Here is a 22,500-nt window from a genome sequence, read left to right on the forward strand (position 1 = left end):
GGAAAAGCTGCTGCACACTTTGGACATACACAGACAATTACGCTACTACTTGGACAGAACAAAGACCACCAGAAAGTCTGACCAACTATTTGTAGCTTATGCTGCTGGAGTGCAAGGAAAGGCAATCTCCAAACAATTTCAAAATGGATTAGACACTGCATCAGATTCTGTTACTCTTTCCATGGCAAAGGTGTGCCAGCCAATATTAGGCCACACTCCACCAGAGCTATAGCCACATCCACAGCCTTTCTAAGAGGAGTGGCTACAAAGGACATTCTAGAGGCTGCTACATGGAGCTCCATGTATACATTTACCAAACACTACAACCTGCCTTTATACTCCAGATCCCAAGCAGGCTTTGCTTCGGCAGTCCTGCAGGACATTTTAGCTACACCATCCCTTTCTTAGATCCTACCACCCCCAGCTTGGCTATGGTATTCAACCCATATGTCAGGACTGCAGTTGCATTCTTGAAGGACACAGTACAGTTTTGTACCTACCATAAATGTAGATGTCCGATAGATATGCAACTGCAGTCAGGTTTTCCCTCCCTCCTACCCCTCTGCAATTTTCCTTTTGGGTCCATTCCCCCTTTCCTCTATTAGCTGGGGATATCTGTTATGGTGTATCTGTTTATTACTGTTGTGCATGTCTGGAATTTTTTATCCATTCACCAAAATTAGCCTTCTTTGGAGGGCACCTAGCATCTGGGGCAAGAAACACTGAAGAAGATGGCGTCGGCGGATGCCTTTACACCCCAGCCGCTCTGACGTCGGGGAGTAGGTGACATCGGCCGTCGCCGGACCCGGACTTTGGAATCCGGCCGACCGAAGGGCTGCCTGAGGCAGGACAACCCATATGCCAGGACTGCAGTTGCATATCTATCGGACATCTACATTTATGGTAGGTACAAAACTGTACTTTCCTGCTCCCCCTGGTCTTCCAGTCATGTTAAGAGACCAAGGGAACTGGATTCCTTCAGTGAGGATTTGTATTCTGGGGAAGACTGCCTAGCTTATTTTTCCCCCACCAGACTACGGTTTGGAGGAAGAGGTGAGTCTAGACAATCCCTTGGAAGAGTTGCCTTTTGGGGGTACTATTGCCCACATGATGGACTATTAAGTGGAATTTTTCCCAGGTCTCTGACATTCAAAAGAGGTACTGTGAGCTCCTACAGACCATCCACCATCCTTTCTTTTTTGGCTGCACTTTTAGATACTTTTTCTGCAGTTTCTGTATCTCCTGACTCTCGGCCTCCTACACCAAAGAAGCCTGATGGGGTTCCACAAGGTGTTTGAGGACTCCAGATTTCTTTATAAGTGCTTTTCTGCTGATCCTTCACTGTTCCATTTCTTCTGACAAACCCTCTAAGTTGTTGCCATCTACTAAGCTACTTCTGATAAGGATAGTATGGCTATGGAAAGGTTGGGCAAGAAGGCTTACACTGCAGCCACCTTGTTGTTAAGGGCCATTATCTACCAGACTCTTATCACCAGGTATGTTTTGGCCCTCCTTTCCCAGGTTTCTAAGTTGGTTTCTAACCTTCCTTATTAGGGGAAAGCTTCTGCCCTTTCCCTGTTGGGGTCCACTTCTGAAGTGCCTGTCACTCTATAAAATGCTTCTTCCAGGGCTATTGCCTTTGGTTCAGTGATGAGACATTACTCCTGGCTACATCTTCAGGCTTTGCTTGGTGACATCAAGGCCAAACATTTGGATGCACCTCTGGATAACAAAAGTCTTTTTGGGACTGCTGCTGCTGACTTAAATCCTTCCAGAACAAGGGTAAGGGCCTGTAGGAACTGAAGCATAATTTTGTTTCCCCCTATTCTCAAGTTTCAAAGGTGCTATCCTTCCAAGTCTGCCTTTGTTTGTACACAGAATCGCTCTTCCTGCTCCTAAGGGTAAGAAGGGTTCTAGGCATTTTATTCCTGCTAAGTCTACTCAGACTCCTTCTTAGAAGCCCTCGTTTCAGGATAAACCTGGTTCTGTTTGTTTGGTCTTCCCTTCCCCTCAGCCAGGTTTTCTTGTTTGCCCACCTTTCCTTCTTTTCCAAGTTGGCATTGGATCACCTCAGATTCTTGGGTTCTCTTGATTATCCATTGGGGATATTTCATGGTTTGAAAATCTCCCTTCCCTTTTCAGACATTCCTCAACATCCTTGAGAACAAGCTTCCTCATTTACCAGAGTTTCTGCAGCCCTTTTTTGATTTGTTCTTACTCTCTTGCAAGAAACGTTTAATTATGTTTTGGGGCATGTGCAGTTCAGTTTCAATATTCTGTTTTCTATTTGTTTGTGTCAGTCTTAGCAACATTAACTTTTGGGTGTTTGTACACCTGTGTGTGTGTGTGTGTGTGTGTGTGTGTGTGTGTGTGTGTGTGTGTGTGTGCACACGCCCAGTATGGGGGAGGTGCAGCTCCTCCATGCTGTTCTTTATTTTTAAATGTCCTTATTAAATCATCACATTTTAATCTTAATATCAGATTGCACATTAATATAAAAGAAAACAAACCATAATAGTATCCATTACTTTTGCCATGCAATATACTTAAGTTTTCTTTTTATTTTCTTTTAGTCCAACATTACATAAGTTGCTTGCCTCCTAGCATCCCCATTTTGTTTTTCTTTTGGTGTTTGAAGCAGTGTGTTTGGCCTTTCATCGAGGGGAACATCTTTCTTTGGTTGTTTTGTTGCCGATTTAAAAGTATTTTTGATTTATGTGGTCTTCTGGGAGATAGGATTTGTGAGAGATGAGTATATACTCCCTCAGTAAAGCACCCTGGATATGCACAGAATGCTTTAGTTTTTATCAGTTTCCTAACCATAAGCTGCAGTAAACCCATACATTTACATGGGTAAAAAATTAAGTATGCTGTGTAAACAATGAAGGACTACAAAATAAATAAACTTGGAAATTTTACATCTTGCTATTTTTAGTTCTCAGTCTCCTACTAACAGCATAACTGGATTAATGGTAACATAAGAAATGTGTTTACTGAAATGCATAACAAAAAATAAATAAAAATAAATGTGTCTGGATGTGTCTTTGTGTGCATGGCGTACATGCACACACTCTCATCTTGAGTTGCATTTGAACTTTGTAGTAGGAAGAAGATGAACATATCCTCTCTATGATTAAAGAAGTTGATTTTGTATTGGGTAGTTTTGAAGGATGACTGCTAGCATGGTGGACAGAAAGAACTTTGCTTTCAAGTATTTCAGATTACATAGTACACATTCTGGACTCCAGCATAAAGTTTATTTTTAGTGTTTCCATATTTGTCGTTCATAGGTTGGTACTAGGCTATCAGCCCTAGGGCCTATACAAGCCTAGCCATAACAATTCCCTGGCTATTTCTTCCCACACTATTTACTTCCCTGGACCCCTGTCTAGCAGGGCGACTGACATGATCCCCGGGGTGAATTTCCTTTCTCCCATCCAATCGTCAAGGTTCCTTTTGAAGAGGACCAAAGAGGCACTCTGTTTGACATGTATGGGCAATCTATTCCAGAGTCTGGGGAGTCTCTGGGTCAGGAACCTATCCCTCCAGCATGTTTTGTTTATTGTGATGACAAGGTTTAGATCCCTGGAGCATGTGGCTCTGAGGGATTGGGATTTCTTTAAGTGTAGCATGTCCAACAGCTCTGGGTTTGACATGGCCTTGTATGTTAAGCAAAGATCGCCTCTGAGTAGACGATATGTGACAGAGTATAGCTGGAGTTTTTTAAGGCGGTCAGCATAGGGCATCTGCTTTAGCCCTGTGATTCTTTTAGTGAGGTATTTCTGTGACCTTTCCAGTTGTTGCAGATGTCTTGAGAGGTACATACCAAACGGGGCATTGTATTCTATAATGGGTCTAATGAGGGATGAGTACAGTGGGACAATGACCTCCTTTTTTCTGGATGAAAAGCTCTTAGTGATGAGGTGTGCCACATAGAAGGATTTCCTGACTGTTGTGGTGATGTGGTTATCGAAGGTGAGACCACTGTCCACCTGTGTCCCTAAGTCTCTTATCAAACTTTCGGTGTTTAGTGTACTGCCACCTATATGGTAATTCACGGATACATGTTTTTTCCCAAAGGGGATAACTATACATTTCTTGGCATTGAGCTTGAGCCCATGGCTTTGGCACCAAGCATCTGTTTCTGTAAGGCCCTTTTGTAGAGTATCCACATCATTTGGGGATTCAATAATGGCTCCCAGTTTGCAGTCATCTGCAAACGTTGTTATCCAGAGTCCCTTTGTGTTGGCCTGTACTTCAGAGAAGTAGATGCCAAACAAGAGCGGTCCCAGGACTGAACCCTGAAGTACTCCACTTGTCACTTGTCTGGAGCTGGATTTGGAGTTGGCTACTTTTACAGTGTGGGTTCTGTCTCGTGTAGTGTGGATAGCTCAGAATCCTGTTAGCATTTTACAATACAGTAAATCACCTTTAGCTGTGCATTATGTAACCATATTTTTTGTGTAATATTGGCATTTTGTCAGAAAAGTAGCACAGCATTCAGTATCTGAGGGGTGTGGTTATCTGTTGTACTGCTTTCAAACCACATTTCTTGCTATTACAAATACAGTCCCCTCTTTTTAGGGAGAAATAGTTATTGAAATCAAATACAGATACATGAAGGAAGAAAAAATACAAGTTATGATGGAGAAAAGGAAAACGACATTCGAAAACCCATTCCTAAACTAATATTACAACTACCTTACTCCCAGTCAATGTTTTCCAGTCGCCAAGAAGAACATTTTGTTCTGTAACTTCAAAATCTGATATTTTCTGGAAATCGTCATAACCTTTATAAGTTGTCTCAGTTCTGTGGCATAGAGGACTTCTCGCCCTCTCTATGACCCAAATGTTCTGGGTGTTAGAGGAGGTGATGAAGGCAGGTGGGCCTGTATGGCTTTGTGCCACCTCAGCAGTCTTGTGGTGAGGAACTAGGATCGATCGAGTGCTATAGTGTAATTTCTTTAACTTTGAGGAAATTCACATACAAGAAAAGCTTTATGGTTTGTGCTAAAGTGTAAGCATTGTGTGTGTGTGTGTGTGTGTGTGTGTGTGTGTGTGTGTGTGTGTGTGTGTGTGTGTGTGTGGTGGGGGGCTAAGACAGTTCCTGTTACTAAAGGATTAATGAGCATAATTTAATTATTAAGCTTAGGTATGTCCAGTAGATATGTTATAATTAATGGAAATTGACTTGAATTTACATTTTGAGAGTTTTATATACAAATCTCTGAAGTAGTGAGTGGTAAAACTGTATAGCACTGGGAAGCCTAGCTGATAAGTTATACTTGCCATATGTGAACATTGTAAACAGAGTCTGGTAAAACAAAGTTGAATATGAGAGGTATGAGGAGGTTTCTCATATTTAATGTGATAACATTAATTAATAATAGTTAATTTAAAAAAATGTGTATTAATGATGTCACTGAATTGATATGATTTTGATTGGTTGACTTGCATTTTGAAATAAGTATTGTGCTTTTAGCTATTGATGCAGCTGAAGAAGTTTAAATGTGGTAAAAATATTATGCTATAATGTCTATTTCTAGTCTTTAAAATATAAATTTTAGTAACATTTATTAGCCATCTTTTATGTATAGTTTTGCAGTGTTGCTACCAAGTTAAGTAGGTTTTGAGACGTATAGACCTGAAATTGAGAATCTGTGTGTGTTCTTTTGTGCTTGGTCAGAATAAAGATAATGCATGACTAATTTCAGCCTTATTGGTATCATATTGACAGCAAAGACCATGAACTTAACTTCCATATTATATTAACAGGGTGGCCGCGTTGGTGTAGTGGTTAACATTGTCCCCTCACAGCAAGAGGTTCTCCAGTTCAATTCTCAGCTGGGGTGCCTTCTGTGCAAAGTCTGCATGTCCTCCTTGCAGTCAAGTGCGTTTCCTCTGGGTGCTCTGGTTTCCTTCCACATTCCAAAGACAGTCGGTGGATTGGACACTAAATTGGCTGTAGGTGAGAAAGTGTGTGCCATTAAGTGGTATGAATGAACTACCATGGCACAGCTAGCCACCCAGCGGTGTAAACCTTGGCCCAAGATGATTGTCACTGCTGAAGTGACACCCCGACCCCATGTGCAAAATGGGAAAAGGGATTGAGGATGGATGGATTCACATGTTTAGACAGCCTAACTAAAATGGGCACATGTTCACATCTCCTGAACTTTTTTTTTTTAATGTATTTGTTTTTTTTTTCCATTGTTGTAAATGTGATCTGTGAGTTTTTTCCCAAATTTGCAAAGTCTAGTTTCAGAACTTTGTAATTTTATTTAAAAATGTAAGTTATGATTTTTATTTTTCAGAAAGTGTCCATTTTATTTGTATTGCACTTGCAAGTAGAGAAGTTATGTTTGAATTTAGAAATGAGCTTAACATAATGACAAAAGTTCTGGTACCTGAAAGTAGTTTAACTATGACTTGATACTTCCACAGATATGTATGGGGAGTGGAGGATGCTGAATATTAGGCATGTTTGAATAACCAGATGTAGACTTTATTACTTCACAAAACATATACTAGTTCTTGGTGTTGTTTCACTATGACACTTGGGAATCTGATGCTTAATTTTGTGTGTCTGAATGTTAATTTGCAAGAAATGTATTTTTCTTCCCAAAAATGTACTTAAAAAGGGCAGATTGCAATAGTAACTTGTTCCAGTGGAAAACAGTGCTTCCACTGATAAACTAATGCAACACGAGGAGTCTTTACTTTGCATGTTGTATTAGTTTGTCAGTGGCACTTTGTGCCAGCACTATAAGTTACTATAGCAATAACCCACGCCTGGGTGTGGGTAATGCTGGATTTACCCACGGTTAGTGTGGTTTGGTCACGAGGGCGAAGCCCGAGTGGCCAAACAAAGCCAACCATGGGTAAATCCAGCATTACCCACACCCAGAAGTGGGTTATTGCTATTATACAATGACATTATTTAAGAAAATAAATAATTACTTTTCTTAAATAATGGCATTGTATAATGCCTTCTTGTTGCCCTTCCGCAGCTGTCTGGTATTCTGCGGCAGTTCTGATGTACTGTGCATGCGTATGCCTATGCAGTACATCAGAGCTGTGGGCAAAAGCAACGGAGAAAGCAAGATCTCTGTTGCTTTTTGCAAACTGTTTCGCTATGTTAAATGGGTTTAACATAGCGAGACAGTTAAAAAAGCAACGGAGAATCTCCGTTGCTTTTTTTAAAGCTGTCTCGCTATGTTAAACCCATTTAACATAGCGAGACAGTTTTGAAAAAAGCAACGGAGAACGTTGCTTTTTACAGTCTCGCTATGTTAAAGGAGTTGCTTTTTTTAAAGCTGTCTTGCTATGTTAAACTCGTTTAACATAGCGAGACAGTGTGAAGCAACGGAGATCTTGCTTTCTCCGTTGCTGTTAAAAAAAAAGAGTTATAGTAATGGAAAAAGTCCGGGCGACTGGACCTTTTTCCATTACTATAACTCTGATTTACAACATGCACGCTGACCAATCAGCTTGCACGTTTTTGAATATTAATTGGGAGTCGTATAATGAGCAGTTTGCATTCTCTGTGGATACTATCAAGGGAGTAAGTATGATTTGTCATTGCTTTTGAGATACCATTTCAGGAGATAAAGAAATACTGTATCTTCTGCTGACTATCATGAGTTATTTTAATTGTATTTACAGCATACCTTTCTTATTCCATAGTTGTTTATAAAATGATAACTGTTTGCTATGGCACTTCATCTATTAACTTTGAAAATTGTGTTATGACAAACAAGGAGAAACGGCTCTAAGAGCAAAGCATGCAGCTTTCTTAAAAATCTTTGTGGAAAGTGCATTGAGCTTCCCAAATGTCTCTGAAAACATATGACTTGTTCTCAGTTTGTATTACAGTAGACTCCCTCATAGCCAGTCTCGCTGGGATCGGACCTAAGGCTGGATAAACAAATGGCTGGTTAGTCAGAAAAAGCATACAAAATATTTTTAGGTTTTAAATCAGCTAGAATAACAGGATTTGTGTTAGTATGCGTTTTTCTAATGAATACTAAGTCTAAAACTCAAATGTCTGTCATTATTTAGCCTACAGGCAGCAGAAGTGTTTTTTTTTTCTCTGTTGCTTCTTGCTAGGACTACGGCAGAAATTTGATGGCTGGTTAAACAGTAGGCCGGTTAAAGAGATGCCGGATAAGAGGGAGTCTAATCTACTGAAAAAAACAGATGTGTAGAATATCAGCATTTGAAAATGGTCAAGCATTTGTCAGTTCCATATACTGGCCCTGATTCAAAAGACTTGCCATTAGTGTAAATGACCACTTAAACTGAGAGCAGGCGTCTTGGAATCTGGTCGACATATTAAGTCTGTTTATAGATAGCCCTTACACTAAAGTAAAGTACTTACACTGACAGCAGGTCTTTCAGAATCAGGGCAGACTTGCACTGAGAGCAACTCTTTTGGAATGTGGCCCATTGTCTTGCATTGAAATCAAACTTAATTTTGGGATGTTAACTCAACAAATGAAAAAAAAAAAGCAGTGAACAAACAAAATTAATAGTACTACTTTTCTGTACTTATGAACTGTAATGTTAGAGAAGGTCTATAGGAGGCAGCCTATTTTCTTGTCAGCTTCCATTTTTTCATGGATTTTACTTGTGTATATTATTACTCGTGTTCCCAGACAAAGCACAACACTAAGCTGTGTATATTGCTCTCTGAATGGAAACATTGGTGGCACTTGTGTAATTTGACAAACCTCTGCAAAATTCATGATTTAGCAGCATTACTGTTTGTTTATACATTAATGTTGAAGGGTTGTCACTTGACAGTTTTTCACTATGGAAGTATCCTTGTGTTTGATTTTACTTTCACAATAAAAAGAGCTGGTAATTGACTACTTAAATCATCTTATTTGCTCTGTACAGTTGTTGCCCTAGCAGACTATAATATGTGAACTGCACAATGTTTTTTCTTCATATGGATACGTGTCTGCTAAGTAAGAACAAATTAATATTAAAATGATCCAGTTAAGTGCCTTTGCAGGAAGGTATGGCAAACTGCATCAGTAAAAGGAAACCGTAAAATTACCAGTCATATGAGTACCTTTATGGGAGTGTAATGGGCTGTTCATGGCAACAGTATTTCCAAATTAAAGGAGCAAAGCAAACTAGATTTGTCTTATCTGTGGTAGAATTGAGAGAATCTAGAAACATTGTTAATGGCAATCATATTTTAGTAAATTTTATAAAACCACAAAAAGGCTTCTGCTGCATTTAGTTTGTCTTTTGTAAATGAATTATGTTAAGCATTTTGACAATATAAACTTAAGACACTGTCTTTTAGCTAATTCTGTGTCTGTCTCTCTGTCTCGTTTCTTTGCTATTCCATTTGATGACTTCTGTCCTACACAGGAATATCTATAAAGAATGGTAAGTATGTTCTGGTAATTTCTGCCTGCATGTTTTGATGTGAGAATGCATGCTGCCCTATATCCTCAAATTGTCACTAAGCACTCGTGATGTCTTACAGACTTCTCATGCATCTAAATTATCTCATGACTATGTAAAAGCTGAAGATTGCAGACTTGCATATGTAGGTTGTAATAATCCATTGTCAGCATATGTACTTAAGTATTTGTGTATGTAGTTGCATTTATTAGGTTGACCATGATAGTCTGACTGAGTACGGTACATTTTCAGTGGAGTCCTAGGGTGAAATGCTTCATAATCATAGACATAGTACGTATAGACAAATGCTTAGTGAACACCATGTTGTAGTATTATAATCATGCAGATTAACAAAAGACAGTTAAAGACATTAATGGGAAAGGGATTAATGAATGCAAGTACGTATGCAATCATTCAAGAGGGAAATTAGTTCACTGTCTGCACTCTGCAGTTTGTGCAGCAGAGTGATGCAGTGGGTAGCTTTGTTGCCTCACATGCATAAGGTTCTTTGGTTTGATTTTCAGCTGGGGTGCCTTCTGCATGTCCTCCCTGTATTTGCTTGGATTTTCTCCAGAGCTCCGGTTTCCTTCCACTTTCCAAAGACATGCAGTTGGTGGATTAGATACTCTAAACTGGCTGTAGATGCGAGTGCATGTGTATCTGAGTTTTACATGTACAGGGTAAAGAAACTTGTTCCATGAAAAGGAAAGAATTTGTTATGGAAACAGCAGCAAGGATCATTGTCCTTGTTTGTTGCTCATATGTACTGGGCACTGGCATGATGAGCAGAAGAGAGAGGGACTCTACAGTTTAGAAATAAATACAAGTTTAAGAAGTGGATATGTTTAATATAATGTGTCATGTATAGTGCAGTTTTAAGTGAATAGAATGCTGTGGTATAGAAGAGAGAATGTTGGCAACTAGAATAACTTAAAGATGGGGAAAGGATGTCTCTGCCTGAAAGAAAGGAAGGGCCCCTTGGTTTTCCAGACCACACTAAGGAAGGAATACAGGGATGAGAAAGTTAAGGAGCGCCGTTGTGAAGGATAGAGATTTGAAGATTAAAGAAGGGAGTATAGACTTGCAGGTCATCACTAAAGAAGGGCTGGGGTTGCTATGGAGAAAAGAGGCAGAAGTAGCAGTGGGTGTAACTGTCTATCAGTGCAACAAAGTGAACAAAAACAGGAGTTGGTTCCATGCTTTTTAGTTCTTTTACATTACCTGGCAAGACTGGACTTGTGGTCCAGTACAAGTATAGGCAGATTCACAGGTAGTGTACTGTACACACTTGCAGCTCTCAGAAGGGGCTGAATTCCCCTCAAAACTCCGTATCTCTTTTAGATCCATATGGGGAACCTCTGGAAAAAGATACAATAATGTCTGAAGTTGGAAAAGCCACCCTGCAAGCTTTCCACTGTAGTACCAGATGAAGGCATCAATCAAACCTTTCTTTTAAGACATGTAAGGCATTGTTTGTTCAAGAACTAATGTGTTGGGACCTTATTCAAGCACAGGCTGTTGCTACTGAGAGGCAGGTGGAAATGGTTAGTGTTGCAAGGAATGCATGAGGAAGTTCACCAGTAAATGAGAATGACTGAGGCAAGAGAAAATGCCATGATGATGACTCTTTGGAGGATGGTTGCTCGCATAGCATCCAGTTCAGCCTGTATGTACACATTTGAGGACTCCCCACACATGCATGACTGGTAGAGGCAAGTGTGGCAGAAGATGGTGTTGGCACTGCACCAGAGGTAGTCCAGGTAGGTCCAGTAACCATGGATGTGGACTCTTCCACAAGTCTTTATAGGCCACTTGTGTCTGTATGTAGAGTAATGTCTGGTGTGCAGTGTGAGTCGACCATGCAGTACACAGAATAACCTACAGTTAACAGTGCATGCCCAATTTTTTATCTGTGTGACTTAGCACTGTCACATAATGATTATTAAGGACCATATTTGTGGACTAGACAGCACCTCTTCTCCTGAGCTGCCATGTATCATACACAAGCCTGTCTGAGGATGTGCTGTGCTGCTGCCATTGGCTGGCTGCCATCTCTGTCATTACCTATACGGGGTCAGTTGCAACAGAAGGAGATTCACGACCATTAGGTGTTTCAGCTGACATTGAAAGCAGCAGGAGTGCACTAGCCTGACATAAAATCATATTGTGCCAAATACAGCAAGCGATAATCCTTCTACATGCAGTAGTAGGGTCATATTAAAGAAATCCCCCCCCCCCAGGGTTTGGGTGGCCTGCATCATGTGAAAAACAGAGTGGGGGTGCACATGAAGTAAGGTGGTTAATCATTAAACCTTAGTCATTCTGTATAAAATAACTATGGGGTACTCTATGGTTCAGGATGCACTTACCAAAAACGTGATCATGTGCCAGCCTACCATGCACAAAGTCGTGCACAGTGAACTTGTGTGCCATATATTTGAATTGTGGGTACTACCAGGATGCTGGGCAAGTACATTGGTAATACAGCTGTGTGCATCACACACTACTGGGCAGATGATGACATGGTAACCCTTCCTGTTATGATATTTCTCCCATGTGCAAGTGGTCACAGCATCCAACTCTAAGAAGCATGCCAGACTATAGAAAACATATGGTGGTGACTGGAAAGTAAATGTGTTCATCCACATGGCTAGGATTACATTGAGGAATTGCTGTTCCAGGTTTGTCTCTGAAAAGTCCCTGTGGCAAGTATAGTAAGGGCTATGCATACCTTGGTATCCACAGATTTAGGAAAGACACACATTCTCCCCAGCACAAATTTGGGGGTCGTACAGATTCACCAAAGCTCCGATGATGTTATGCAGTCAAAAACCTCCTGCTGTGTAAAATTATAATGGGTTGCCTGTAATGCCTCTGACTGAGACCCTGAGCAGTGCTGTATATGCTGGGTGGCAGTACCATGGAAGCAAGCACCTCAGAGTGAAACTTGTGAACTTGCAGCCTAACCAAGCATCTGTGCCCATTGCAGTGTAACTACAAACAGCAATGCTTGCTTTTTTATAGCCTACATGTGCACTATGCTTTTTCTCCTGCATCACATTAGTAATACGTGCTAAGCCTAATCCTGCCCCCACTCCAACCCTAACCCCACACTGTAAATTACAAAAAACTCTTCCTTTATCACTGAGAAACATCACGGGATATTGGATTTTCAACAATCTCAGCCACCCCTGTCATTTTTTGACCAAAACAACTTAGACTAAATGCAGTGGAACTAATATGTGTGTGTGTGTGTGTGTGTGTGTGTGTGTGTGTGTGTGTGTGTATGTATGTATACACACACACATATATACATGAAAGTATAACAATTTGTCAGGGTGCAGAAACATAAGAGTTATGATTTTGAGTTCAAATAGTTGAAGCAAAAAACATTGATCCGCAAAAGTTAAAAAAAAACATAAACCAGTGGTTTTGCGGGGGAGTGGGGGCAAGTTCCCCCTGCACCTACATCCCCTGCTAATTATGTATACCTACTCTGAAGATCACACTACAATGGATAAAGGGCAATTTTAGTTTGTCTGTCCATTTTAGATTTGCTGTAAAATTCTCTCTTTTCATTCATTCTTTTCTGAGTATTCGGTATTTAATGAAACAGTCATATTAATCCACTTAATATAATATATGTATAATATATATAAAATATAAATATACAATATATTAATACTTTCATAAAATGTGTGGATATATGTGTAGTCATCGGCATCAACCATGTGTGTGTGTATATGTACACACGCCCACACACAAATACATACACAGATATATATATATATATATATATATATATATATATATATATATATATATATATATATATATATAGATAGACAGATATGCACATACACACGCGTGCACACATACATATATTTAGAAACTACCACAATAAGATGCCAGCACCAAAGAAATGAGCTGTGTTTATTGGCACATTAAGTAAACACAGCAGGCCACAGATTTGCCCCTCTTAGCTTTTTCATTACTAGTAATGACACAAGTCAAACTCTGCATTAAATTTAAAACCAAATAGGACATGTAAGTAATCACACTTGCTTTTGTTTCATGCATGTCAGGCCAGATGGTACAAATTGCAACTTGTATATTGAACTTAATAATGCTGTTGACTGTACATCAGTATTTTTTACTGTACCATTTAACATTTCTTTGCATGCTTGCAATAATTTCATCACTCAGTAATACTGAAACATCATACTCTAGTACTAGCCAGAGATAACTGTGGGTATACCATTCTATGCAGTTGACGTTATCTGACATAATAATCCATCCTGGAGGATCCTAAAATAATCTGTCACTTGTGAAATGTGAAAAAAACAATTTAGAAACATAGCTAAAATGCCAAATTTGAAAGCTGTGGTGAAGGTACCCTACAGTGCCAGCTAGTAGTGAAATAATTAAATTGCTGTTGATAGTACCATTCATCAAAGGTGCAACAACAATCCTGTAACCTTTTTTTAACAAAAAATTAACTATACCCATACAATAATATGAGTGAAAATATTGAGGGGAAAAATGCATCCAAATATAAAGTTAGAAATTAAAAATAAAAATTCTTCCTAAAGAATAGTGAACTTCAAAAAAAAAAAATGCCCACTCAAACTTACATCATCTCATTAAGTCCTTTGGAATAAAAAGCACCCAATCCTATAATTTTCTTCTTGCAGCGGAGTTAGAAAAGGTTCATAGTTATATACCAGGCTGTTGGCCAGTAGGGCACCTAATAAGCTTAGCCAAGCATCCCAATTGCATTCTGCAAGTTTATGTGCCTTGGTGGTTATTTTAAGGGGTATATGTAAGCTAGAGCAAGACTTATAGGTTACACATATCAATTAGAGACGTGGGTGCTAGACCTGGGGTGTATATCCGATTTTCCCATCCACTGGTCCAGGTTTCTGTTGAATAGGGTAAGGGAAGACCTCTGCCTCACATAGATGGAAAGTGCCTTCCAGAGAGGGGGAATTCTCTGAGACACATACCTGTCCCTCCAATGTGTTTTATTCATCCCACAAGCAATGTTTAAATCCCTAAATCAATTTAAATCCCTAAATCAAGTAATTCTGATGCTGTGGATGTACAAAAAGCCCATCAGAATGGGATCCATTGATGTCTGGTATGCGAGGCATAGATCACCTCTCAACGGTCTGTAAGAAACAGAGTGTATAGAGAGAGGGCTTTGGGTTGATCTGCATGGGACGTGTTGTTTACTCCCCATGTTCATTTTGTGAGGAGACTGTGTGGATGTTGCATGTGTCTGATCAGGTACATACTGAAGGGGGCATTGTACTCGATGATGGGCCTGATGAGGGCTGAATACAGTGAAATAATGACTTCCTTGGACCTAGATGCCGTGCCCTTGCTTATAGGTTGAACAACATAGAGTGATTTCCTTACTACCTTCGGCACATATTTGTCGAAATCCAGGTTGCTATCTACATGCATACCCAACTCCCTGACTACTGGTTCTACTCTTAGTGGTCTTCTGTTGGTCAGGTAATTTCCTAGGGTGGCTGACTTCCCAAAAGGGTACTGTTCTACATGTCTTGGCACCTAGTTGTTAGCCATGCCTGTGGCACCAGTCATTTGTCTGCATTCATCCTTCCTCTAGGATGTTAGTGTCTTGAGGGGATTCTATGACTGCTCCAAGTTTGCAATCATCTGCAAACTTGGTCAGCCACAGGCCCTTGACATTGGCCTTAAGTTCTGAGAAGTAATTGCCAAAAAGAAGCAGACTCTGCACAGAGCCTTGAGGGATTTCCACAAGTGACCAGCCTCCTTGTGGAGGTGATCTCCCTTATCCTAACTTCCTGGGTCTTATCTGAGAGCCAGCTGGCTGTCTAGCAGGACAACAACCCCTAAGTGGTGTGTTATGACACCTGTGGTATGTTACCTGGACAACTTCATTTGCCACCCATCAGAAAAAATATTATGAAGAATGTACCAATATTTATGTAAGCCTTTTCTTATCATGACACTGTTTGCAAAAGTACTGACAAATCTCACTGTATTGTTCTCTTGACTGTTACCCTAGTACAGCTATGAAGAAGTGCTTGGGATCTCTGGTTAACCCTTTTTTGCAGCCTGTTCTATAGTTTGATAATTGTACACACTTTGAAGAAAACATTTATTTATATCCACAACTTCCTTAGTGAAATTAGACTCAAGAGAACATAAATGTCTGAGCCCAAAGAATTGGGAATCAGGTATGTTCTATTGTGTGTGTGTGTGGGGGGGGGGGGGGTGACAACTAGTGGCCTACAACAGGTAATTAAGATGAAATGGTTTGTTGAAGTACTGGATCCGTCAATCAGTTTAGTAATGGCCACATTTAAAAAAATTATTGACAGATTAGCACTGTAAGAAAATGAAATGCCAGATGATTGGAATTAAGACATTTCACAAAAAAGTTTAACACCTTAAGTTTCCCAGTCCACAGAAAAAAAAAAATGTCCAGATATCTTCTGCAAACCCTTGTGTAATGTAAATTCATCTGTAAATGTGTGTTCTAGTCAGAATCCTAAATCGATGCAATGTCAGAAAACAAGCCAAGAGTAAATCAGCATACATGACAGAGAGAGTTTTACTCCCTCTGCTGTACACCTCAGTTGAAATAAGATTCCACTTTCTCATGCAACAGTTTGGTGTGTCAGCATATATGTAGTATTGGTTGCTGAGTTAAAAAGTGTGAGTTTTTTTTAAGAAGATTTTACATAAGCAATCCGTCAGTTTGTTACTGTTTTTATCCCAAATATGTTCTTAACCATATACCCCCAAGACTCATTAAAGTGGTATCACATGTAAAAAGGCCATGATTACCCAATGTGGTATTTTGTGATTAATAGACACAGCCACAGTGAGGAAAGACCTCATTATCAGTTATTTTGCTTGTCTGTGAATCGCAATTGACTACCTTGAAGTACACACCATTACTTCCTGTAGTAGATGACTGTGGCAGCTGCATTGAGGAAACACAAGTACCCCCAGTCACAGTCCTACATATGCAAGTACACAGTAAAATACATGCACATACCACATACCCTGTATAAGAACTTCCACCATGGATTCTTTCCCCTGCCCAGGTAATTCACAAATAGTTACAGTCGGTCCTTAGGGTCGGGTATTAGTTTTACAGGTCATATCCTTCAGTAAGTGCATGCTAGGACAAAAGCTGTTTGAGGTAGAGAGATATTCCTAAAGTTTCATGTTCCTCTGTCTCTGTCTCAAACATTGTAACATGTCACAGGCGTTGCATATTGCCTAATATCCCCCAAGTTTATTTAAAAAAAGAAGAAGAAAAAAACACCCTTTCACTAACTTCTCAGGTAGTGCATTGGGCTGATGCATGGGTTTCTTGTGTCAAGAGTGAACAGTAGAAATCCCTTTCCTCTCTTTTTTTTTTTGTCATGTACCTATTCATAAAATAAATTCCTGGTGTGTATTGCTGTCTCATAGGACTACTAATCACTATGGAAAGTGGGAGGGTAAAGGGTTTGAAGCTGGTTTAGTGTCTTTTAAACATATCCTTGGTATCTAGTGATTTCCTCTACATTTTTTGCAATTTGCCTTTAAGGCATGCTGTATTCAGTGTCCCTGGTGTCTAGTATTCTGCTCCCCACCTTCTCCCGATCCCCATGGTGTTTGCGTGCTGCTCAGGCATGAACATAGAGTTTTACTTGGTGGCTATTGATCCCTGCCCCATGGAATGTTGCAGTCTTTGCTCTTAAGTCTCTCCTCCTTATCTCTGTTACCGCTAACTCCATGGCAGACACACACACACACACACACACACACACACACACACACACACACACACACACACACACACACACACACACACACACACACACACACACACACACACACACACACACAGTCTAACCATACTTACCACTAAATTCTCCAGCACTTACTTCTACCATAGTGGATGAACCTGTGCCCTCAGTGTGGAGGAAGTGGCCATGCTAGTCTACATGGACGCATGTAGATGTCTCCCTTAAGACAATTCAGGGGGGAGAGTACATCGCTGATTAGCATATCTCTCTCCCCACAAACTGCTTTATTAACACCGTATCATGACCGTTGAGACAACCCACCGTGGTGCTGCATGTCCTTGTTCAAAAGTCTATGAATATAAAAAGATTTTTGTAACCTTTACAAATCCCCACATCCAGTGCATTGTCCTGCTTTTTTTTTAAATTCATAATCTTTTTATTAGTGTACTTTTTCAGCTGAATGCAACATTTGTGATTGATCTTACTGTACTTGTCTGCTGTGGATGTGAAATATAAACAACTTTCCTAAAATGTGCCTGCTTTGGTTAGCTTGGCCAGGAATGACATAGCAGCATCTGAAGGTTTTGCACTTGTCTTTGATTTGAGTTTTCGGCCACCACCCCCTTGGCTCGCATGGCAAAGCATGCAGTCTGCACATGGCAGTCAGATTCTCATAGGGATGTTGCATTTTAGTGCAGCCTGGCATAATGAGAAAGCAGCCATAAGTAAGCAATTCCTGTCACCATTCCAGTCCTTGTTCAGTGCCTTAAAAAAAAAAAATAAAAAAAAAAAAACAGGCACTTCATTGGCACATGAAGTATGGTGTCAGTCCATGGTGTTGCCATTGGAATGTGGACCTTAAAGTGGGTCTCTGAATTATTTTTTTTTGTTCTTTTCCAGTTATGATTTCCTAGAAGTTATAGTCGGTAAATTATAGTAATTTTCGTATTAAAGCATGTCCTTTTGCTGCACAATGTATGTATTTCTTTTTTTATCATTAAGCTGGTCGGTACTTGCGTATTATCGCAACCACATTTTCAAGCGAATGGTGGTTGCTTTCCCTTGTGACAACTGGGACCGATTAAGTATGAGAAAACCTCAGACGCATGTTTTCTTTAATGTGTTCTTGTTTTTAGGAAGGTTTCTCACTTCAGATGAAAAAAATTAAGGTTTGAAATAATAGGTTTCCCCATTTACTGCCCGTGTCTCAAGATGTCAGTTAAGCAAGTTCCCCTATTCCACACTTAAAAACACGTTCCGCGTTCCTTTTTCTCAGCCTTTGCCCTGACAACAGAAAGCATCGGGAAACAAAAAGCCAAAGCAGTATACCCTGTCTGACTCCTTACAAAGTGATCAGGAAGGGTAGTAGACTGTTAAACACTATCTTGGTGGGTTTTTTATTTATTTTTTCGTTTGTAAAACGAGTATGGGTTTTCAAACGTTGCTTGCAATTTTTGGCTAGCTAATCCGTTGGAGGATTAGACGTCTGATAGGAAGCAAAAACAATCCAGGGGATTTTCGAGTAGAAAACGGTGGCAGTACTGCAAAATCATTTAAACATCTGATTAACCTCTCTAATATAATTGATCCATAAAGTGAGACTAGCATTGGGGGGATGAAAGGAAGTTAGCAGATGCAAAAGATTTTGCAGTACTGCTGTTTTCTACTTAAAAAAAAAAAGTCTCCCTTGATTGTCTTTGCATCCCATCAGACGTTCTTCTGATGCATGTAAAAGGGCACAGAGACTGCAGCTAGTTTCTCCAGTCAAGCCACCGCAGAGTCGATGAAGAAGCAGCGGAAGAAAATGGTGACTGCTTTACCAAGCCCTCTGTTTACAACCCAGCCTTACATCACACCTTAAAAATGTTTGACCTTTCTTGTAAAACACCTATCAGACAGACCTTACAAGGTAAGACCAAATGTCCGTTCTTCAATTTTATGTCAATTATTGCAGCATGAAAATGTGGTTGCGATAATACGCAAGTACCAGCTGGTCTACTGATTTTTCCATCATTATACTGTCGTGTGTCATTTGCATACAAGTTCATCAGTCGTATCAGGACACATGCTTAGTCATTCCTTATGAGTGTGTATATGTGCAGATCACTCATGCTTGTACTCATATAGTTTAGACGCACGTTAACCATACTTTTTAATAATAAGTAAGTTATGTTGCATAAGCACTTGTCTGCAATTAACAACTGCATATTTGTACTGGCTTGTGGTTGGTCAGAAAGTAATTTTAACAGATCCACTTTTGCAGTGTCTGAGTTGAAGTCACATTATTTAAATAAAGTAAATAGTTCTATTTAAGGATATGCTTCGGGATTCATGATTGAGAAGCCTTATCATGGCTGTTTTCCACTTGCAGTAAGCCTTTGAGCTTCAGCATAGTGGGGTCAGTCCAGCTGGTAGAGCTACATAATAATGAGACATTTCAGGCTTGCAGCTAATGATAATTAGGCGTGTACTCTCCCATAGAAATGTTAGCAGTTCCAGATTTGCACTACCTAAGTTTCCACTGCTGAAGGAAAATATTAACACCTTCAGAAGTTAGCGGTCACTTATCCACTCCTGTGGAAGTAGATGTGGTACAGATAAGTTCAGTGAAAATGTGTGTGTTTGTTAATGTCTGTACATGTTTGTAGGGGCATAAATGAAATAGGATGAATGTGTGGGTGTGGGTGTTCCTACCTTGGTAGTCTCACTGTGTTCCCTACCTAACCCTCTAGTGTGTGTGTGTGTGCATGTGTGTGTGTTTGGGATTGTTGTGGGGTGTGTTGCAGCATACGTCTGGGGTGAGCAGGTGGACATTTCTGTGAGTATGATTGATTGTAGGGGGCTTGTTGGATGGATGGATGTTTGTATGTGTAGGGGTGCCTTTGCCAATGTAATTTATAGTCCAACGGAGTAAATACTACCGGTATGAAGTCTGACACCATTAATGTAAAATATGGGTGATTCAGAGGTATTTTAATGAGACCGTAATAAAGTCTTTCTCATTGTAGCCAATGCCGTCTCTGAACTGCATTTTCTCACCATTGCTTAAATTGCCCTACCTTTGGTAGGCAATTTTCATGAGTGATAAGGATCTTCCTGAATTCCAGAGATGCTGTATTTTATGGAACTTTGTTTCGTTGATGGGAGATTTTGTTTAATTTTCCAAATTAAAAGCATTGGCCACAACTTCATGTACTGCCTTCCTTTATATTGTCCTCTGTGGTCATACAACCTCAGGATAAGTTTGAAAAGTTTGATATTATGGTCAGGTTTCAGTGAAATGTATTCTTACCTTATTTAAAGTGGTCTTTTCAGTCACTGCAGAGAAGAAAAGAATTGGACGTCCTATCATTTTTTTAAGGTCAATTGTATCCCCTCACCCTCAACGTATGGGAGTACTTTATATCATTTTAAAAATGCATACTCTCTGCTCACCATGAGTTGTAAAATGTATCACAACATTCTACTAGTTTGCTTATTTTCTCCTTGCAACTCTATTTAGTGTTTTGTTTGCCTCATTTCTGAATTCGTATTTTATTTGAAAGTAATTGTACTTGTTCTTAATTTTCTTGAATATTGTCCTTCATACATGAATGCCCTTATGCTCATGTTTTAGCAGTTGCAGTACTTAATTTTTTTTTTTTTTGTGATCTAATTGCATGTCTGTGTAGATGTTATGCGCTCTTCTTTGTTATCCCTGTGTCAAGTTTGAGCATTGAAGAATCCTGTTTGCAGTGGAATTACAAGCATGTCCCATTTTGATAACATCGAGTAACCAACGGACATAACTGGAATCTGTGTGAAAAGCTTACTAACCATTGTTGATTCAGTTTAATGATTAACCGTTCTAAAACTGACAGTGCTGATCAAAGACTGGCCTCCTGGGTTTACCATAAAATATTGTTGGAAAAGCATATGGCAGTATTTGATTTTTTTTTTGTCTCCTTTTTTCAGGGGTAAAACAAATTATATAAACTTCGGCTCATTCCTCATCAAGCCAGTGCAGCGTATCATGCGTTACCCAATGTTGCTGATGGAACTCCTTAACACAACGCCGTCATCCCATGGTGACAAAAGGCCACTGAGTGAGGCAGTTGTGGCGGTCAAAGGCATCAATGTGAACATCAATGAGCACAAACGTAGGAAGGATCTGGGTGAGAAAGTGTTCTATATTTGCAGATCTGTTTGCATTTAGGCAGAGTACGAAAGCAATCTTTAAGAGTAGAAAAGCATCGCTTCTAATCCTTCAGTACAACTGCTTGAACTAAATCTTTCTGGGTATCAGAGTGAGTACTAACAGAGGTGGCCATACCTGTCTGTCCTCTTCAACAGGAGTGACTGCAAGGCACTTCAGAAATGTTTAATTGTATTATTTCAGTTGGACTGATGAAATTGTTAGGAGAGCTAGGTAAGACGGCTACAATTCAAACTTACTCCATTGAGAAGTAACTGTAGGCATAGGTGAAGATGCAGGGCAGAAGAGGAATCTGATACATTATCAATGATTTTGAATAAATAATGTTTCAGTCTCCATTAAGAGATTCTGTCAATGGTATAAGCAGTTAGCATATTTTTGGTAGCATTTTACACACATTTTTAATTGCTGTTTGGTTGTAGTAGCTCACAAGCTGCCAGGTAGATCTACAAGAGTGCAGCCCTAACACCCTCCCTTTTCCTCATAATGATGGAAATTGAAGCAGAGGCTGCAAGCATGAAGGAAAAAAATGTAAGTAGCTGTGGGTGAGATATATATCATGCTGGGTGAACCCTTGAAGGGGAACACTAGCACTGAGTGACTGCTACAAATAGTGGTTAGAGACTACAGGTAGTAAAGGGTGAGCATTGCAGGTGAAGGTAGATAAGCAGTATGGGTAATGGTGTTTTCTTCAGGTATTGTGGGTGAGCAGTACAGATAGCTGTTGTAAATAAACATTGTTAGTGGTGGATGAGTCCAGTAGGTAGTGTTGTCTAAGCATTGTAAATGCTAATGGCTCATGGATACTTTTTGAGGGGTCTATGTTAGATATTCGAATGCTTAAAAGTTCGAATCACTAAAGAACAAACTTTAGTGATCGAACGCTTAAATGTTCGAATATACATAAAAATTAAAAAAAAAAACAAAATAAAAAAAGAAAAACTAAAGGGTGAAAGCAGGGGGGGCAAGCCCCCCTGCACCCTCCACACCCCCAGCTACTTAAATATACCAACTCCAAGATCGCGCTACAGTGTAGGAAATGGGAAATTTTCCATTTCTGAACTGTAGCACACTGAAGTACGA

General features: G+C 39.8%; 1 protein-coding gene across 8 annotated transcripts in view; it reads left to right on the top strand.

Moving 5' to 3' along the window:
• Positions 1-22,500, top strand: part of LOC122789279 (dynamin binding protein) — a 1,317,438-nt gene that overhangs the window by 1,068,263 nt on the left and 226,675 nt on the right. For 6 of the 8 annotated variants that reach the window (XM_044056581.1, XM_044056587.1, XM_044056582.1 and 3 more), the window contains 2 exons: positions 9,388-9,405; positions 21,177-21,376. In XM_044056581.1, coding sequence (XP_043912516.1) covers positions 9,388-9,405; positions 21,177-21,376 — 218 coding nt within the window. The remainder of the gene's footprint in view (positions 1-9,387; positions 9,406-21,176; positions 21,377-22,500) is intronic. The other 2 variants (XM_044056586.1, XM_044056588.1) reach the window with 1 other exon arrangement.

This window comes from Protopterus annectens, chromosome 14.part0 (assembly GCF_019279795.1).
Source record: "Protopterus annectens isolate FY-2018-M chromosome 14.part0, PAN1.0, whole genome shotgun sequence".
Classification (NCBI taxonomy): Eukaryota; Metazoa; Chordata; order Ceratodontiformes; family Protopteridae; genus Protopterus; species Protopterus annectens.